At 34.4% G+C, this 15,570-nt stretch overlaps 1 protein-coding gene across 4 annotated transcripts in view; it reads right to left on the bottom strand.

Annotated features, from left to right (window-relative positions):
• Positions 1-15,570, bottom strand: part of EML4 (EMAP like 4) — a 157,018-nt gene that overhangs the window by 58,472 nt on the left and 82,976 nt on the right. For 2 of the 4 annotated variants that reach the window (XM_070512180.1, XM_070512178.1), the window contains 5 exons: positions 14,224-14,353; positions 10,535-10,708; positions 8,506-8,634; positions 7,994-8,019; positions 7,762-7,794 (listed from right to left, as the gene is read on the bottom strand). In XM_070512180.1, coding sequence (XP_070368281.1) covers positions 7,762-7,794; positions 7,994-8,019; positions 8,506-8,634; positions 10,535-10,708; positions 14,224-14,353 — 492 coding nt within the window. The remainder of the gene's footprint in view (positions 1-7,761; positions 7,795-7,993; positions 8,020-8,505; positions 8,635-10,534; positions 10,709-14,223; positions 14,354-15,570) is intronic. The other 2 variants (XM_070512181.1, XM_070512179.1) reach the window with 1 other exon arrangement.

The raw sequence follows: 15,570 nt of genomic DNA on the forward strand, positions 1-15,570 counted from the left end.
TTTATTTGTGTTTTACAATCTTTAGAACTGAAGTGCCCCCCAAAACTGGAATTTGAACTTTATATTTAACTAAAATGTAGCCCAGTGTGATGCTACCTAATTCCAGCAGACAGACAATTAAAGAATCTTTACTTAGCTTGAGGTTTTTTACAGACAGACACTAACAGTTCTATTCCCCAAAACCTAAAGCTAAACAGTCAAGTAAACAAGATGCTAGAAATATTGACTACAATTTTATAGTAGAAAGTAACAAAGACCATTTTAGGTAGGCTAAAATCTTTTCTTAAAAACAATTTATTTCCAAACAAAAGATTTCAAGTCCCAGTTAATGACCCAGTTATATTGTAATAATAATTTAATATTTTAAAATTCCAATGAAACAATATAATCTGTAGGGATCTATGGACTTTGAACAAGGAACTTGATTTGTACTACCATAAAGTCTAAATTTCACCCCTTTTCAAAGCTCTAGATGTAAAAATAGTTAAATAATAAAATGAAGATTCCCAAATAAAAAACTAGGGAGGGCGAACTTAGAAGGATATAATCTAACTCTCTTATTTCATAGATTTAAAAAATTCTTAGTTGTGATGCTTGTCAAATATTATGCAGTTAGTTTTACTGGCTAGGACAAGAACTCTGAAAAATCTGACTGAGTACTAAAATGCTACCTTTTCTTTGTTTTATAGGCAGAGTTCTACTGGCTGGTAAATTTTACTGAATTCTTAATTACATGGGGATGGGGCAAGGGTGCACAATGGAGATATAAAAGATGTGAACCTAGCCCCTTAGGAGCTTAGAATAGAGACGTAACCAAGTGTTATGCTAATCAACTCTTATACTAATTACAGTAATAAGCCAACTTGCAGTTAACTACTTTTTTGAATCTAAACTTCCTTTAATTAGATTTCTCTTTGCTGGTTTGTTTACAACTGTGATTGTCACAAAATTACTTGAAAATATCAGATATGAGTGTTCGCTTAAGCATTTTAAATTATTTTTACTGCCTGGAAAGGCTTTCTTTAGGAAAAGATGGGAAAGAAATCTATTCCAACAATGTAAGACACATAAAACTTCTAAAAGACTAGATATATTGCTGCAAACTTTGAAGCAAAATATGGTTGCATTTTAAAAACTCCCTCAAATCACTCATTTATATCCCCAGGAAAAGATATTGTAAGCAAATAAAAAAACCTCTCATTTTATCTCACTGTATCAAGTTGGATTCAATTTCTTAAAAATAAGAAATTCAAAAAAGAAACTTCACATGGCAAAATATTTATCCCTTTAGCTCTTTTTTTTTTTTTTGAGGAAGATTAGCCCTGAGCTAACTACCACCAATCTTCCTCTTTTTGCTGAGGAAGACCGGCCCTGAGCTAACGTCTGTACCCATCCTCCTCTATTTTATACGTGGGAGACCTACCACAGTGTGGTTTTTGCCAAGTGGTGCCATGTCCACACCCGGGATCCAAAACGGCGAACCCCGGGCCGCTGAAGCAGAACGTGGGCACTTAACTGCTGCGCCACCTGGCAGGCCCCACCTCTAGCTCTTTCTCAATTAACTACAGTATGAAGAGAGTCAGGAGGGCCTAGGTAAACAATAAAAACTTGCATATGAAATTCAAATTTAACAGGATTAAGGAGAAGCTTCAACTTTATCTCGAATGTTTTATTTCTTAAAAAAAAAAAACTGAGGAAAATAAAGCAAAACGTAGAAATCTAATAAACCTGAGTGGTCAGTATATGGCTGCTTGCTATATTGTTTGCATACAATTTTAGAGAGATCAAAATATTTCACAATCTTTAAAAAGTTTAAAAAGCATTATTAAAGGAAATAATCAATAGGATATTTTTGGTGAAACTGTTCCTCAGAGAACCAACTATGAGTACAGTTCAGGAGTGTGGCCTGTAATTTACTATGCCTTTTCTTCCAATCTTGGTATATGTCACTGATCAACTGTACCTCTTTTCTGCAAAACCTAATCACAAGTTTCAGAATTCTTTTCAAAGTGCTTCAGGGAAACAGTAACAATTGATAAGTGAGCAGCACAGCATGGAATCTAATCGCCATTACTAGACAGAATGAGTTTCTGACTATCACATCTCAGTTAACTGGCACGCTTGAGGAAAGGAGATTTTCTACTTAATTGCACTTCCTAGTTTAGATTTTTTTTTTTTTTAACTTATGCCTATGGTTGTGAAACTGCAGTATGGGTGAAAAGTCTTTAACCAGAATAAGATAAATACGCACAAGACTAGGACGTTCTCTTGTGACTAGACATAGTCTCCATGTCTAAAGAAGACAGGCTTCTTTCTGAGTTAAAAATAAGGAAAGAGGATGCTAAGAACACACCTTCTTAGAAGTTGGGATAGTTTGTATCAAAAAAAATTGGACAGCCTTTAAATATATTTTAATCTAGAAGACTGTTACCGACAATAACATCAAGAAATCAGATCTTGGGGGCCAGCCCAGTGGTGCAGTGGTTAAGTGCACACGTTCTGATTCAGCAGCCCAGGGTTCGCCAGTCCGGATCCCGGGTGCGGACATGGCACTGCATGGCAAGCCATGCTGTGGTAGGCATCCCACATAGAAAGCAGAGGAAGACAGGCATGGATGTTAGCTCAGGGCCAGTCTTCCTTAGCAAAAAAGGAGGAGGATTGGCAGCAGATGTTAGCTCAGGGTTCATCTTCCTCAAAAAAAAAAAAAAAAAAAAAAAAAAAGAAGTCAGATCTTTGATTCACAGGGCTTTAAAAAAGTCTCCAACAGAGAAAAGGGCCCCCTTTTTGGTCTCCTTTTAAAATAGAGACTACTTGGACAAAGCACAGACCTAGAGATCCAAGGAATGTTTATATAGCTTATTTAAAATGGGCCAATGTCTAAATTTTAAAAGTGAGTATATTTTTGGAAAATGCAGTATTTGGCTTCCTGCCCTTCCTGCTTATTCACAGTAAAACAGACTTAAAACTAGCACCCTTCTTCCTAAATTCTGGAACTGCGAAGTTCTGGATACCATCTCAATGACAGCAAGGAAAGATTCTATCTGCTGCTCAATTAAGGGCTTTTGACTTTTCTGGTTTGTTTCAAACTGTACACACTCTCAGCAGGTGACAACAAACACCCTCTCAGTAGGTAACACAATATACAGTAGGACACTGCTATCTTATACTCTTATAGGTAAACTTTAGCTATCCTATCAGATACAATGCTCAGTTTACACAGGTGTGATCAGGTTTTAGGACAGAACATGCCTAGAACCAACAGGTCAAAAAACAACACAAGTCTCTGAACAAAAGCCCTGCATTCAAATTCTTTAAAAGGAAGTTAGTGGAGATGGGGACTTGCCCTCCATTTTCTATTTGCTACAAGAACGAACTTCCAAAAAGTTATTAAAAATGAGACCCTTAGTGACGTATAGTCTAAGCCTACCTAAATGTGAGGAAACAAGGCCCAAGGTCTCAGAGACACAGGAAAAATTTATTATCACATGAACAATGTTTCATTTTTTCCATAATTTCCTTTGGCAAGTAGAATTTTGAGCTTCTCCTCAACCTATGCTCATAATTTTAGTCATTGTAGGATTCTGATTCTTTAAATCTCTGTGATACAGGTCATTTCAGCCCAGCTAGGTCTCATGCTTTACTACTCTTACGCTCTTTCCACTAAACCACCTTGCTTCCCTTTCCTAAATGAGGTGTCTAATGGAGCTTCTGTTGCTTAGAATGAATCCATATTTTATAAATGTCATGTTAACAAATACAAAATTGTATGCACACTATGATCAACGACCTCTTTGCTGTTAATAACACAGCAAGAAAGCTCTTGCCTCGGGGCTTATGTTCTTCCAGTTATCTCTGCTCACGAAATTCTTTTCTCCAGTTATCTACATATTTCCCCCACTTCTGTCAGGTGGCTCAAATGTCACTTTATCAGAAATGTCTTCTCTAACCACTCTACATAAAATAGCAATTCTCTACTCTCCTTACTCTTTCCTAATATGTATTACCTCCTGATATATTAAATATTTATTATCTGTTTCTTATATGTAGAACGTAAGTTTCCAAGTCCAGACATTGTAACTGCTGTACCTCTGAGTGCCTAGGACAGGGCCTGACAAAACCAGCACTCAACACATATTTGTTAAATGAATTAATATTTCAAATGTGCATGTGATAAAGAACAATATAGAAACATATCAGAACTGTAATAGATGCTAAAATAACAAGATTATTCAGGTGTTTTTTTACCTTTCTCCAATTTTGTAAATGAGTTTATATTACATATTTTAAAATTATTTGAACTGTTTGGCTACAACAAATTACCAAAGGATTTTAGACAGTATGTATTTCAAAACGCCTTTTGAAGTATTTTTCACCTGAAGCCATTTTTAGACAGGCAGTTAGTAAGAAACAGTTGATTACTTCTCGATTTTCTAAGGTATTATAGTAACTGTCTTCCATCTAAATACACCTGTAGTTAGGATATTACCACACTGATTTGGTAGTTAAACAAAAAAGAATCTAATCTTAAAGCAGTGAGGTAGCCCTGTAAGAGGAAGTAAGAGTGTGATTTGGTGATTGATGAGTTCTTTTCCTCAATTAAGCAGATGTCTCTCCAGTAGGCATCTGAGTCATTCAGGTTCTCAACATGACCAGATAATTAATTATATGCTAATTCTAAACAACACAAGTTTAAGATGCTACAAGAGAAAAATGATTTAAGATTACTGAAGCCTGAAAAAAACAGTAACATGCAATAATTTGAGGACATTCAGGTTCTGCTCTGGAGATGAGGACATGTGACACATTTTCCATATTTAAAAAACATAATATACTTGAGAACTATTATAAGGATGAGGTTATAGTTCCCCAAGTTAGCTCAAAAAACTTTCTAATCAGTAACTTATCAAATGAATAGTATTATATTGAAACCTAACTGCTATATTTAACAATAAATAGTTCTACAGGAAAATTTATTCATGGTTTAACTTGATACGCTAAGTCTTTATTTCTCTTGCGGTGGGAGCAGAATCCAACAGAACTAGAGAGAAGATTAATGAAAAGGGGTTTAGGCTTCAGGAATTTGAGTAGAGATAAAGATCTAAGTCAGTGAGAGCCTCATTTTAGTGGTATAACCTATCCTTCCTCCCACATCTAGCCTCAGAGATTGCCTTGTGGACATCCCATTCCTAATGCTTTCAACCAGGCTTCCATCTTCCTAACTGCTATTCAGAATATGCAGTTTCACACCTCTTCTACTCTGCTGTGCCAGAAGGACATAGGCCTTCCAGGTAAAGTTTTCTCTGCTATCATTCACCAAAATGTACCAAATGTAAATAGGCTGCTTCCCAAATCAAAGCAGATGGCTTGGAGCAAGTCACACTTGCCATTGTCAGTAAAGTGGTAGAGAAATTAATGTCATATTTTTAAAAGACTGTCCAAAAATGAAAGATGTTTTGGATTAATATCTACAGTATAAGAAATTGTGTTGTAAATATGCTATGCAAAACGAATGCCAAGCTTTTAAAATAGATCCGCAACTTATATCAAATGAAGATCATCCATTTAATGGTCTTTCCATCTTACTCTACACATTTGAGTGCAAAGTTTTACTGTTAACTAAAATCTGTTTGGTACTACGTGCCAAGTACTATGTTTAAACACTTTATTATTATGTTTAATTTTTATAATAACCTTTTGAGAGTTTACTATTGTCTCAATTATAGATGAGAAAACAAAGACTTAAAAGAAGGTGAAGTAACCTGTTTAAGGTCACATAGCTAAGTAAATGGTGAACCCAGTCTCTGGACTCCAAAATATGCATGATTTAAACATCTATACTATGTTGCTTGATACACATCCGTACAAGTAGACTGTCTTATACACAAGCATAACTCTCCAAAACCAAACTCCCATTCTTTTCCACACATCTACTGCTTCTCAAATGTTCCTTAGTTTAGTAGATGCCTCTTATCTAGTTGCTCAAGCTAGCCTTCATAGATTCCCTCTGTTTCTTACCTCCTATACTCTACCTGTAATCTCCTAACCCATCTAGAATCCACCTCCTTCTTTGTACAGGCTCTTCATCAGTTTCAGTCAGGCCTGAACTACACAACAGGCTGAAGCACAATTCTCCTTGAAAATACACTCTACTCCAGATAGGATACAGCTGATTAAAGTGGCAAAGGAATAAACTCAAATTCCAAAAATAAGGCTTAATGCAAGCAACATTTGACATTATTAAATTCCAACATCTGGGACAATCTTTTTGAGTTCAAGTTCTTGTAAAAGAATTTAACTTATTTTTCTATTATCTTTTCCAGCTTTTCATTCCATCCTTCTTCCCAGACGCTGGCTAAAATTTATTTACTTGCTTACCTGAATGGTTTTGAAAACTGTCACCAACACAAACCACTCACTTATTATACACTAATCTTAAGATCCTTTTTCCTTCTGAAGAACACACCACAACATGAGAAAGAGGCACACAGCCCTTTCTCATTTACCCTACAAGGATTTTATAAAATGAGCTCTTTCGCAAAACATGTAATAATAGCACCATTTTTATAGTTAGAGTGTTTTCTATTTTTAAAGTACTTTCATATATAATATTTCATCCTTCAGCAGTCATGTGAAGTAAGCTTTATAGTTATTATTCTCAGATTAGAAAACTACTCCAAGTCATTGTCATCCTGCCCAGGTCACAAGGCTATTATGCAGGAGAACCAGGACCACTATACACAGATTTCATTCACTGCTCTTTTCACTATATACCACTACCTCAATTTTCAAAAATGTTTTGATGTATAATATGAATTGTCTCTGTAAATAAAATTTCATTTTATTCCTTAAAGTATTTCAATCATTACTTAATCTATACTTAATTATAAAGGAGAAAGTAAGATCTAACTAAAGGAGAAGCATGTCAGCAAAAATCAACTTCATTTAGAATTTCTATATAAAAACAAATGATCCAAATAAGATTACAAATAAATATTTCTTTTCTTATTAGAACCAAAGAAAGTAAAAATTCATAGGAATTAAGTTAAATCTCTAACAAAAACTTTAACCACATTGTAGCTGATTAATGTACTAGCCCAGAAAATGAAGATAACTGTGACACATAGCAATGAGCTGTAACAAGCATGCATAGAAGGGACATGCTCTCATTTAGAACAGCATGCTTCCAGTAAATCTGCAGGCAATCTAAGGAGAATGCAAAACTGATGTATAAAACTTACCTACTTTGTAATTAAATTAAATACACATTTACAGAAAGTCTGCTCTCCTTTTTTGGTCAGAACAAGCCAAGAACAGCAAGTAGCTAGAAATTACAATTAATATAAAAAAATTTAAGAGGAAATGGATTTGCTAGACTCATTATGTTTTCAGTCTTAGCTTCAGGAAATGAGTGATTATTTGCAATGAAGTTGGCAAGACAGGAAATTGAGTTAAAATTTATCAATCTCTTAAATGGCTTTTCTGAGTACAACTTCCATTTTTTTTAAGAAGCGGGAAAATTCCCTTTAGTATTTTATAGTACCTCTTTGCAATGCTATATTTATTTCTACTATTGATCTTGAATATCTCTAGATCTCACAGAAATAAGATGGACTTTTAGAAAAGTAGTTGGATTCTCTAGTTCAAATGACCATATTTCCTTTATTATGAGGAAAGTCAGGCAGTATAAATAATGAAAAGCCAAATAAGAGATCCAGGAAGAAATTAACTTAGAAGATGGCTAACTGTGTAGCTTATTCTTACCTTGGCTGTTTTTTTCACGGGTTGACATTTTTGCTGGTTGAGACAAAAATGACATTATCTTACAATAAAAATTGGACATTTTCTTAAATGACTACAATAACGCACTTCTCTGATTACTATGAACTAATAAAGTACACTGAATGAAAATAAGTCAAGTCTTATCAATTAGCAAAAATTTAACTGATGTAGAAAAGCAAGATAAATATTTTTTTAAAAAGGATTTTTAATTTACCTTGGTTGATGATGACATCTTTATGCCTACAAAAGGAATTCAAAGACATTTATTTTATAACTTTATTTGGCTGACCATAAGAATCACCTGAAGAAACTGTAAAAGCTTCAATGCCTAGACCACACCCCAGATAAATCTCTACAAGTGAAATTCAGGCATCAATATTTTTAAAAGTTTCTCACTGGTCTCAAATACTAATAATATATACTGTTTTATAAAACAACGAATATTCCATAAGATCACCTAAATTGTGAAAACATAGAAAGAACTTATGAACAATACTCAAATCTTACGAGATTATTGAGATTTATTATTTGAGTTGGGGAGCATTAACAGGAAGACATAGCACACTTTTAGAACACGTAAGAAAAAAATACACTTGGAAGAAAAAAAGAAATAATATAGATTTTTTAAAAAAATGATTCAAACCAGGCACATAATTGTACACATACAAACATGACAGTCACAGAATTATTAATTTTCAGATATAAGTGAGAAAGTGTAATACTTACTTGTCTGTATTTTTTATAACTTTTGATATTAATTTTGATGTTGAAACTGCCCTCAATAATTTATTACGACTATCATCTGAATTTTCCCACGAATTATGTGACTTTTCAGCTGTTGGTTGTCGTTTTATGCTGGAAGAAACATATTAACTTCTTAGAGAAAAATTCTATGAGTAGCAATGACATGTAATTGACAGTTTAAATAGAACACAAAAGCAGCAATTAACATTTCCTTAAAGCTAATTCAGAAAAGAGAAGAAAGGATTAGTTGAAAGGTTCTGCTTGGATGAGTGAAGGAGTTAAACAAGGCAATTAGCAAGTCTATTTTATAATTTTCATTATTGTTCAGAAGATTCACTAGAAAAAATATTACCTGATTTAAAAAAACCCGTGTACCTTTTGTTAGTAGAAACTCATTTGCTTAAATCTCTGAGTAATAATATTTCTCATAATTTGTGACACTGTGTGAATTTATGGAAAAACCTGTACTTTTTCATAGTCATTACAAGGCTGCTATTTTCATTTTTAACGTCCTCATGTAATTAAATTGTATGTGGTACAAACAACAATTTCTAAATAAACTGTGGGACTAAAAGCAAAACTCTTGTTTATATCTTTTAGAGACAATTCTACCCATGATCAGAAATAAACATGATTTAACACAAAAGGGTTGTATTATCAACACTGAATCCATATACTGATAACTGAAATTTTTTGATTTATAAATGATTTCTGGGCTGCATTGCTAACTATCCTACAACTCATCCAGCCTTCAATACTTCTTGCAATAGCATATCCAAAGAGCAATTTAGAATGGCAAGCACATTTCCAGGAGACCTTAAGAAGCTGAAAAAAAGATCTGGGACAAAGAAGATACCAAGTCAAGTCAGAACCTTAAAGAGATTGATTATGAAAAAGCAATCTTTAATCACACACAATCCAAAGTTGCGTAACATTAATAAGCTATATCCAAAGAAAATTCCACATGAGACCAGGCAGAAGAACTATAAACCATTTAGATAGCATAAGAATCTGCATGAGACACACAGACAAAGCCTTTTTAAAATGTTAAACATGCATCAGTCAAGTGAAGGATATTTTGTTTTCCCAAATTTCTATTAGAGATTTGAGGCAAAATATTAAACTGATCAAATAAAAATATATTCTAAATCTTTTAGGAATGGTTGTCATTTATTTTACTAAAATCCTAGCCAGTTCTGGGAATGGTTTAATATTTTCCTAAGATTTCCAAGCAGAAATATGGTGATAAAATATATCTACTCCTAATCATAAAGCTTGAATCAGAATTTCTAAAGCAGGAAAATTTCATGAAGTTTGTCTAAATATTCAATTACAAGGCAGCTGCAGCTTTGAACTCCCAGCATGCAGGTTTAGATCCCCAATTTAGGCTCACACACATTGTTAGAATGTTTCTCCCTTCTCCCTCTCTCATAACTTTAAAATATTAATTATTACAGACACAGAGAGAAGCCCTCAAGCAAGCCTTTAGTATAGAAAAGACCAGGTGAAATGGATTCACTTCTCTAGTCAAGCAAGAACTTATCCTCCCAAAACCCCAAACTGAAACTTGAGATGCAGTCACAATGATGAGCCATTTGTTGAGAAGGGCCCTTGCAAGCTGAAGGTTGTAATGATGCCAAAATATGGTGAGGATAATGACATGTGGCAATTTTCTATCCATGGCTATAAATTTATGCATAGTTATATAATAAATTTAAAAATATTCTATAATTTTATTATAAAAATATTGTTTTGGTTTTAGAGTAGGTTATTTCTGCCTTCCTTTCATCAAGTTGTTTATAACATTTTTTTCCCAGTTTTAACTGAGAAATTTTGACCTTAAATCTTCATTCCCCAATGTGGTAAAATACAAATTATAGCAAGAAAGAAGGGGGAAAAAAGCCACTAGACTTTTCTGTTGGAATCCATGAACAGCCAACTTTTTCTCAGTCACAGAATTTAGGTATCATTACAACCATTCCCTAGCTCTGTACTTGGGGACAGTTAAAACCTTTTGGTGGGAGTAGAATTCTTGCTTTCTTGAGTTTGTCTGTGTATTTGGAGAGGCTGTGAAGAGGGCTGGGGAGAAGGTGATGCTCGTATTTGTGGACTTTGATCATTAGAATGAGAATCCTCTTTTTTTTCTCTCTGTCCTTGTGGTTTTTCTTTCTTTTTTTCTGTACCACTGTAAAATAAAGTATAACATGGAACAACACATATTTACACAAATAAAAAAGATATCAAACGATGGAAAAAGTGATTATTATATAACTCAAAATCCTAAATCATATGTCTAATACAATTTACACTGCTTTCACTCAATAATAAAAATATTTCTTTCAAATTTGGAAACTATTAAAAGCTTCAGTGAAGAATTGATAAGGATTCTAAGACAATATATCCTATGAAGATTGTCCCTCTGGACCAAAATGGCCCTAATGCATTATGCCATTTTAGGGGACTGTTCTGTCGAAGCTCTCTTCATGGACTTCAACTTACCCAAACCAGAACGTTAGTGACACCTTCTATCACCTCTGTAAAACATACTGGTTGACACCCAAGGCACACTAAATGCTTGTTGTTTAGTAGGTTATTCTGGAGTTCCCATTTCTTCTGTGTACTTCTGCTCCCACCAGCTGAGTTTTAAACTTATCAAGAGTCAACTGTGTTTTTTCCCAAACCTGTTTATACCATTTGTGCTTGTTACTTTAATTACGTAAGTTAATTAAATATAATGAAATTGACAAAATATACATAGAAAAGAAAAGTGTAATTTCTATGAAAACTAAATTGAATGCTCTGGAAAGATTCCATAAAAATGAGTTACTAGGGGCCAGTCCCATGGCATAGTGGTTGGGGTTCAGCATGCTCTGCTTTGGTGGCGTGGGTTCGAGGGTCTGCATCCCAGGTGCAGACCTACACTATTCATCAGCCATGCTGTGGCAGCAACTCACATATAAAGTGGAAGAAGACTGGCACAGATGTTAGTTCAGGGCTAATCTTCCTCAAACAAAAAAAAAAGAGGAAGATGGGAAACAGATGTTAGCTCAGGGCTAATCTTCATCGGGGGAAAAAAATGAGTTACTTAAAAAAACTGCTGTTAAATTTTGTCTAGGTGAGACAATTATAAAAGGTTGAGGAAAAAATCATAGAAAAAGAGATGGGTTCTAATTCATATTGTTTTGCAAGAGTTTTCAATTTTTTACTGTCTTAAAAAGTGAAATTAAAAATTATAAAAAATAATTTATGAGTGTATTTTATGCAAGAGTGTCAGCAAAGAATCCAATCAGAGATGCATAACTTAGAAAGAAAGGGGGTGGGAGGCTTGGCCTTTCACAATAAAATTGACAAATGAATATATGTGAATATATTTTAAATGAAAATATTTGAGATATTTGTGTATAAATTCTTGTGATTCCACACTTTGACTTCTGATTAATGAAGCACCTGCCATTCCCAATCACACTGGATAAGAGTCCTTATATTGCACAAACACTTTTGACAATATTACAAAGCAGATGGAATCAAGCCTTGAATTCCAGGGTTAAAAAGGTAGAAAACCATCAAATGTCTACACTTCTTGATCAAAGGACATTTTGCAATCTGACTATAAGGTGCATAATCTACAAGAAAATATGTTTAAAAACATCTGAAACAAATATACACAGTATATAATGTGTCACATTATAATAGTTAAAATGTTAAAATATAATTTTGACAGTGACATTTCTTAATCTGATTCAATTCTGATACTGACTTCAGACTGGCCACTGACTGTCTACTTTATGTTCAATTTTTAAAGTATGTGCTGAAGAAATACAACTCTACCTCAAAAATATAAAATACTAACTTTGAAATTTAAAACTGAGTTAGAAATTACTTCTTTCTTCTTGGTCTTCAAACTATCCTGAATACATAAACCACTAGTCTTATGTGGGCCCAGTACAACCTAAAAGAGATTCTCCTCCTGGGTTATTTAAAAGCAAAATACAGTCCCTGCATCAAAAGTAACCACCTCAGCTGATCTTCGATTGCTGAGTCACTATCATGCATTAACACTGATCACTCCACAGAACTACAGCTATCTGAGAAAAATGGCTGAATTCAAACTATTACTGGATACAACAAAGAAGTTTATTAAAATATGTATTAAAGGGGCCAGCCCTGTGGCCCAGTGGTTAAGTTCATGTGCTCTGCTGCGGCAGCCCAGGGTTTCACCGGTTCGAATCCTGGGCATGGACATGGCACCGCTCATCAGGCCATGCTGAGGCAGCAGCCCATATGCCACAACCGGAAGGACCCACAACTAAGAATATGTAACTATGTACCGGGGAGCTTTGGGGAGAAAAAGGGAAAAAAAATAAAATTAAAAAAAAAAAGCTGTATTAAAAAATTCCACTGTTTGTTTTCTTATAATTTTCCCTCTTCTGCTGAAAGTGGAGCACAGGTAATAAATTTTGGTATGCTTTGGAGGAGGAAGTCTAGACTCTGTAATGACAATGACTTCAAAGACTGAATTCTAGGGGCTGGCCCCATTGCCTAGTGGTTAACTTGGGTGCACTCCACTTCAATGGCCTAGGTTCGGTTCACGGCACAGACCTACACCACTGGTCAGTGGCCATACTGTGGCAGCGACCCACATACAAAATAAGGAAGACTGGCACAGATGTTAGCTCAGGGCTAATCCTCCTCAAGAAAAAAGGAAGACTGGTGACAGATGTTAGCTCAGGGCAAATCTTCCTCAGGAAAAAAGGAAAAAGATTGAATTCTAGATGGGGCTTTTAAAAGGCCTAAAGATCTTGTCATTTCTTCACCATTCTTGTAGCCAAATGTCTGGTTAACAATCGTAAATCCACATTGATGAATATTTCATTCACTGGCATTAGTTTACTGAGGCAACCATTTTCCATCAGTATATTTTAAATACTCTATTACTTAAAGTACTCAATCATTTTTTGAAGAAGACAGTTCTAAGATTATGTAGTTGATCTCTTATCGTCTCTCCAAACTCTATATGGAATATTTTGCTGGGAATTACACAAAAGTGGAAAAATCCTGTAAGCAATTTTATTGGAAGAATAGATTAATTGATGAAAAGAACATACAGAATGTAAATATGTAATCCACTGAAAATTTCATAATGCAGTATTTCCACCGCCCTCCTGACCATCATGCCCTAACATATACACATAAACTAGAATACACACGCAATCCTAGAATATTTTGAATTAAGCCTTAATTTTATAGTCATAACTAAAGAATAAAAGTTATAACAGTGGTTTAACCTCCCACGAACGTAGATATATATCAAAGATTTTATTTCTCCTTTAAAAATGCTGTACCAAGTGTTTCACTTCCTATGGAAAATTCACTTATATAATTACATTAAATATAGTAATGCTATCAACAAATGCTTATAAGAAAATTTAAAAGAAACAAAACAAAGTCAAAACAGCAAATGAAACTGCTTTCTTTCTTTACTAAGAACCAAAAGTGTCCTCACACAACTCAATAGATATGATGAACATTAACTGAGTGAGTATAGGCTGGAAGTCTCTACAATCAGAGTCAAAGAATTCAAAGGACATGCTCACTTGAATTCCATTCAGCTCTATTTCATATTCTTATCAAAAGTAGACTGAGTTATCACATTCAGACAATTTTGCAATGTTAAATTTTTTCTCCCTTACAAATGGATACCTTTTAGCAGCAGATGAAAAAGTTTCTTTTCTTGCAATTGAGACAGAGCTGGTGTGGCTTGGTTTTCTGTTTGCACCACTCCCATTGGTTATAGAGGACATGGAAATAGCTTCTCGAAGGACTGCAGGGCCTAAAGGTGGTTAAGAAAAAGATGTTTACATCAAATTCAAAATACTCCTCAAGGACTGCAGTTTAAAAAATTAAGTCCATTAGTGTTTAGAACTAGTAAGCAGATTGCTCTCCCTGGTACAGAGCATACAATATTATTGTCTCAAGATTTAATCTCATTAAAACGGACCTATAGAAAAGCCACGCTCAACTGCTGAACTGCAGCTAGACTCATGCTCTAGCTAAATGGTTTGCTCTCCACACACAGCAGCTTTAAAGCACACAAAGTTGTACCTCAAGTAAACCACAAATCCTCACATCACTGATTTTCAGAAATAACTCAGGATCTGCTGAAATTAAATTAATTAGAAATCCTAGAAACCACATGTTAAATCTCAATTTTATTCCATATAAATCAAGTATATAAAGTAGCCTCTGCTTTCTTAATTTATACATTAGGAGGATTGGAATAAATGTATGATGGCTACGTGGGTATGGTCAGGGAGACTTAAAGTCACAAGATGAACCAGCCACATCTACTAAGAGGCAAGGACACTTAAAGATTTGGGAATAGAGAATAGTTTTGAATTTTCAGACTCAGTTTTCTCACATGCAAACAAGAAAATCTTACTTTCAGATTCGGCCAATCTCACATTTCTGTTTGTATGCTTATCTTCATAAAAGCAGAGAGAGAGAAAAACTTTTGTGTGGAGAGCTAAAATATTCAGCACACCCTATGTGTGTACTATACATGACGGTATAATACTGCATTTTTGACAATAAGATGCTGGGGACCACTTGTATCATAATTATCTAAAGTGCTTCCTTATAAAGAGATTCTTAGACCCTACCTCAGACTGAATGATTCAGAAGACAGAAAGGGGGAAACCTACTGTATTTATTTTTCTAAACTTCATAGGAAAAATTTCACAGGAAAAATTTCACATATAATAAACAACCTCCAAATAATGCTAATATCCCTGGTCATCAGATCTAGGGCTAATCTGCCAAAGAGGTGACTTCTTGTTCTATGGACAGCTTTTTTTTTTTCAGTTGCGGTAAAATATTCATAAGATTTACCATTTTAACCATCTCAAAATGTACAATTCAGCGGCATTCAGTATATTCACAGTGTTGTGCAACCATCACCACTATTCAGTTCCAGAACATTTTCATCACCGTAAACAGAAACTTTGTACTCATTAAGCAGCCACTCCCCATTCCCTCCTTCTTCCCCAC

The sequence above is a fragment of the Equus asinus genome, chromosome 6, assembly GCF_041296235.1.
Source record: "Equus asinus isolate D_3611 breed Donkey chromosome 6, EquAss-T2T_v2, whole genome shotgun sequence".
NCBI classification, from domain to species: Eukaryota; Metazoa; Chordata; class Mammalia; order Perissodactyla; family Equidae; genus Equus; species Equus asinus.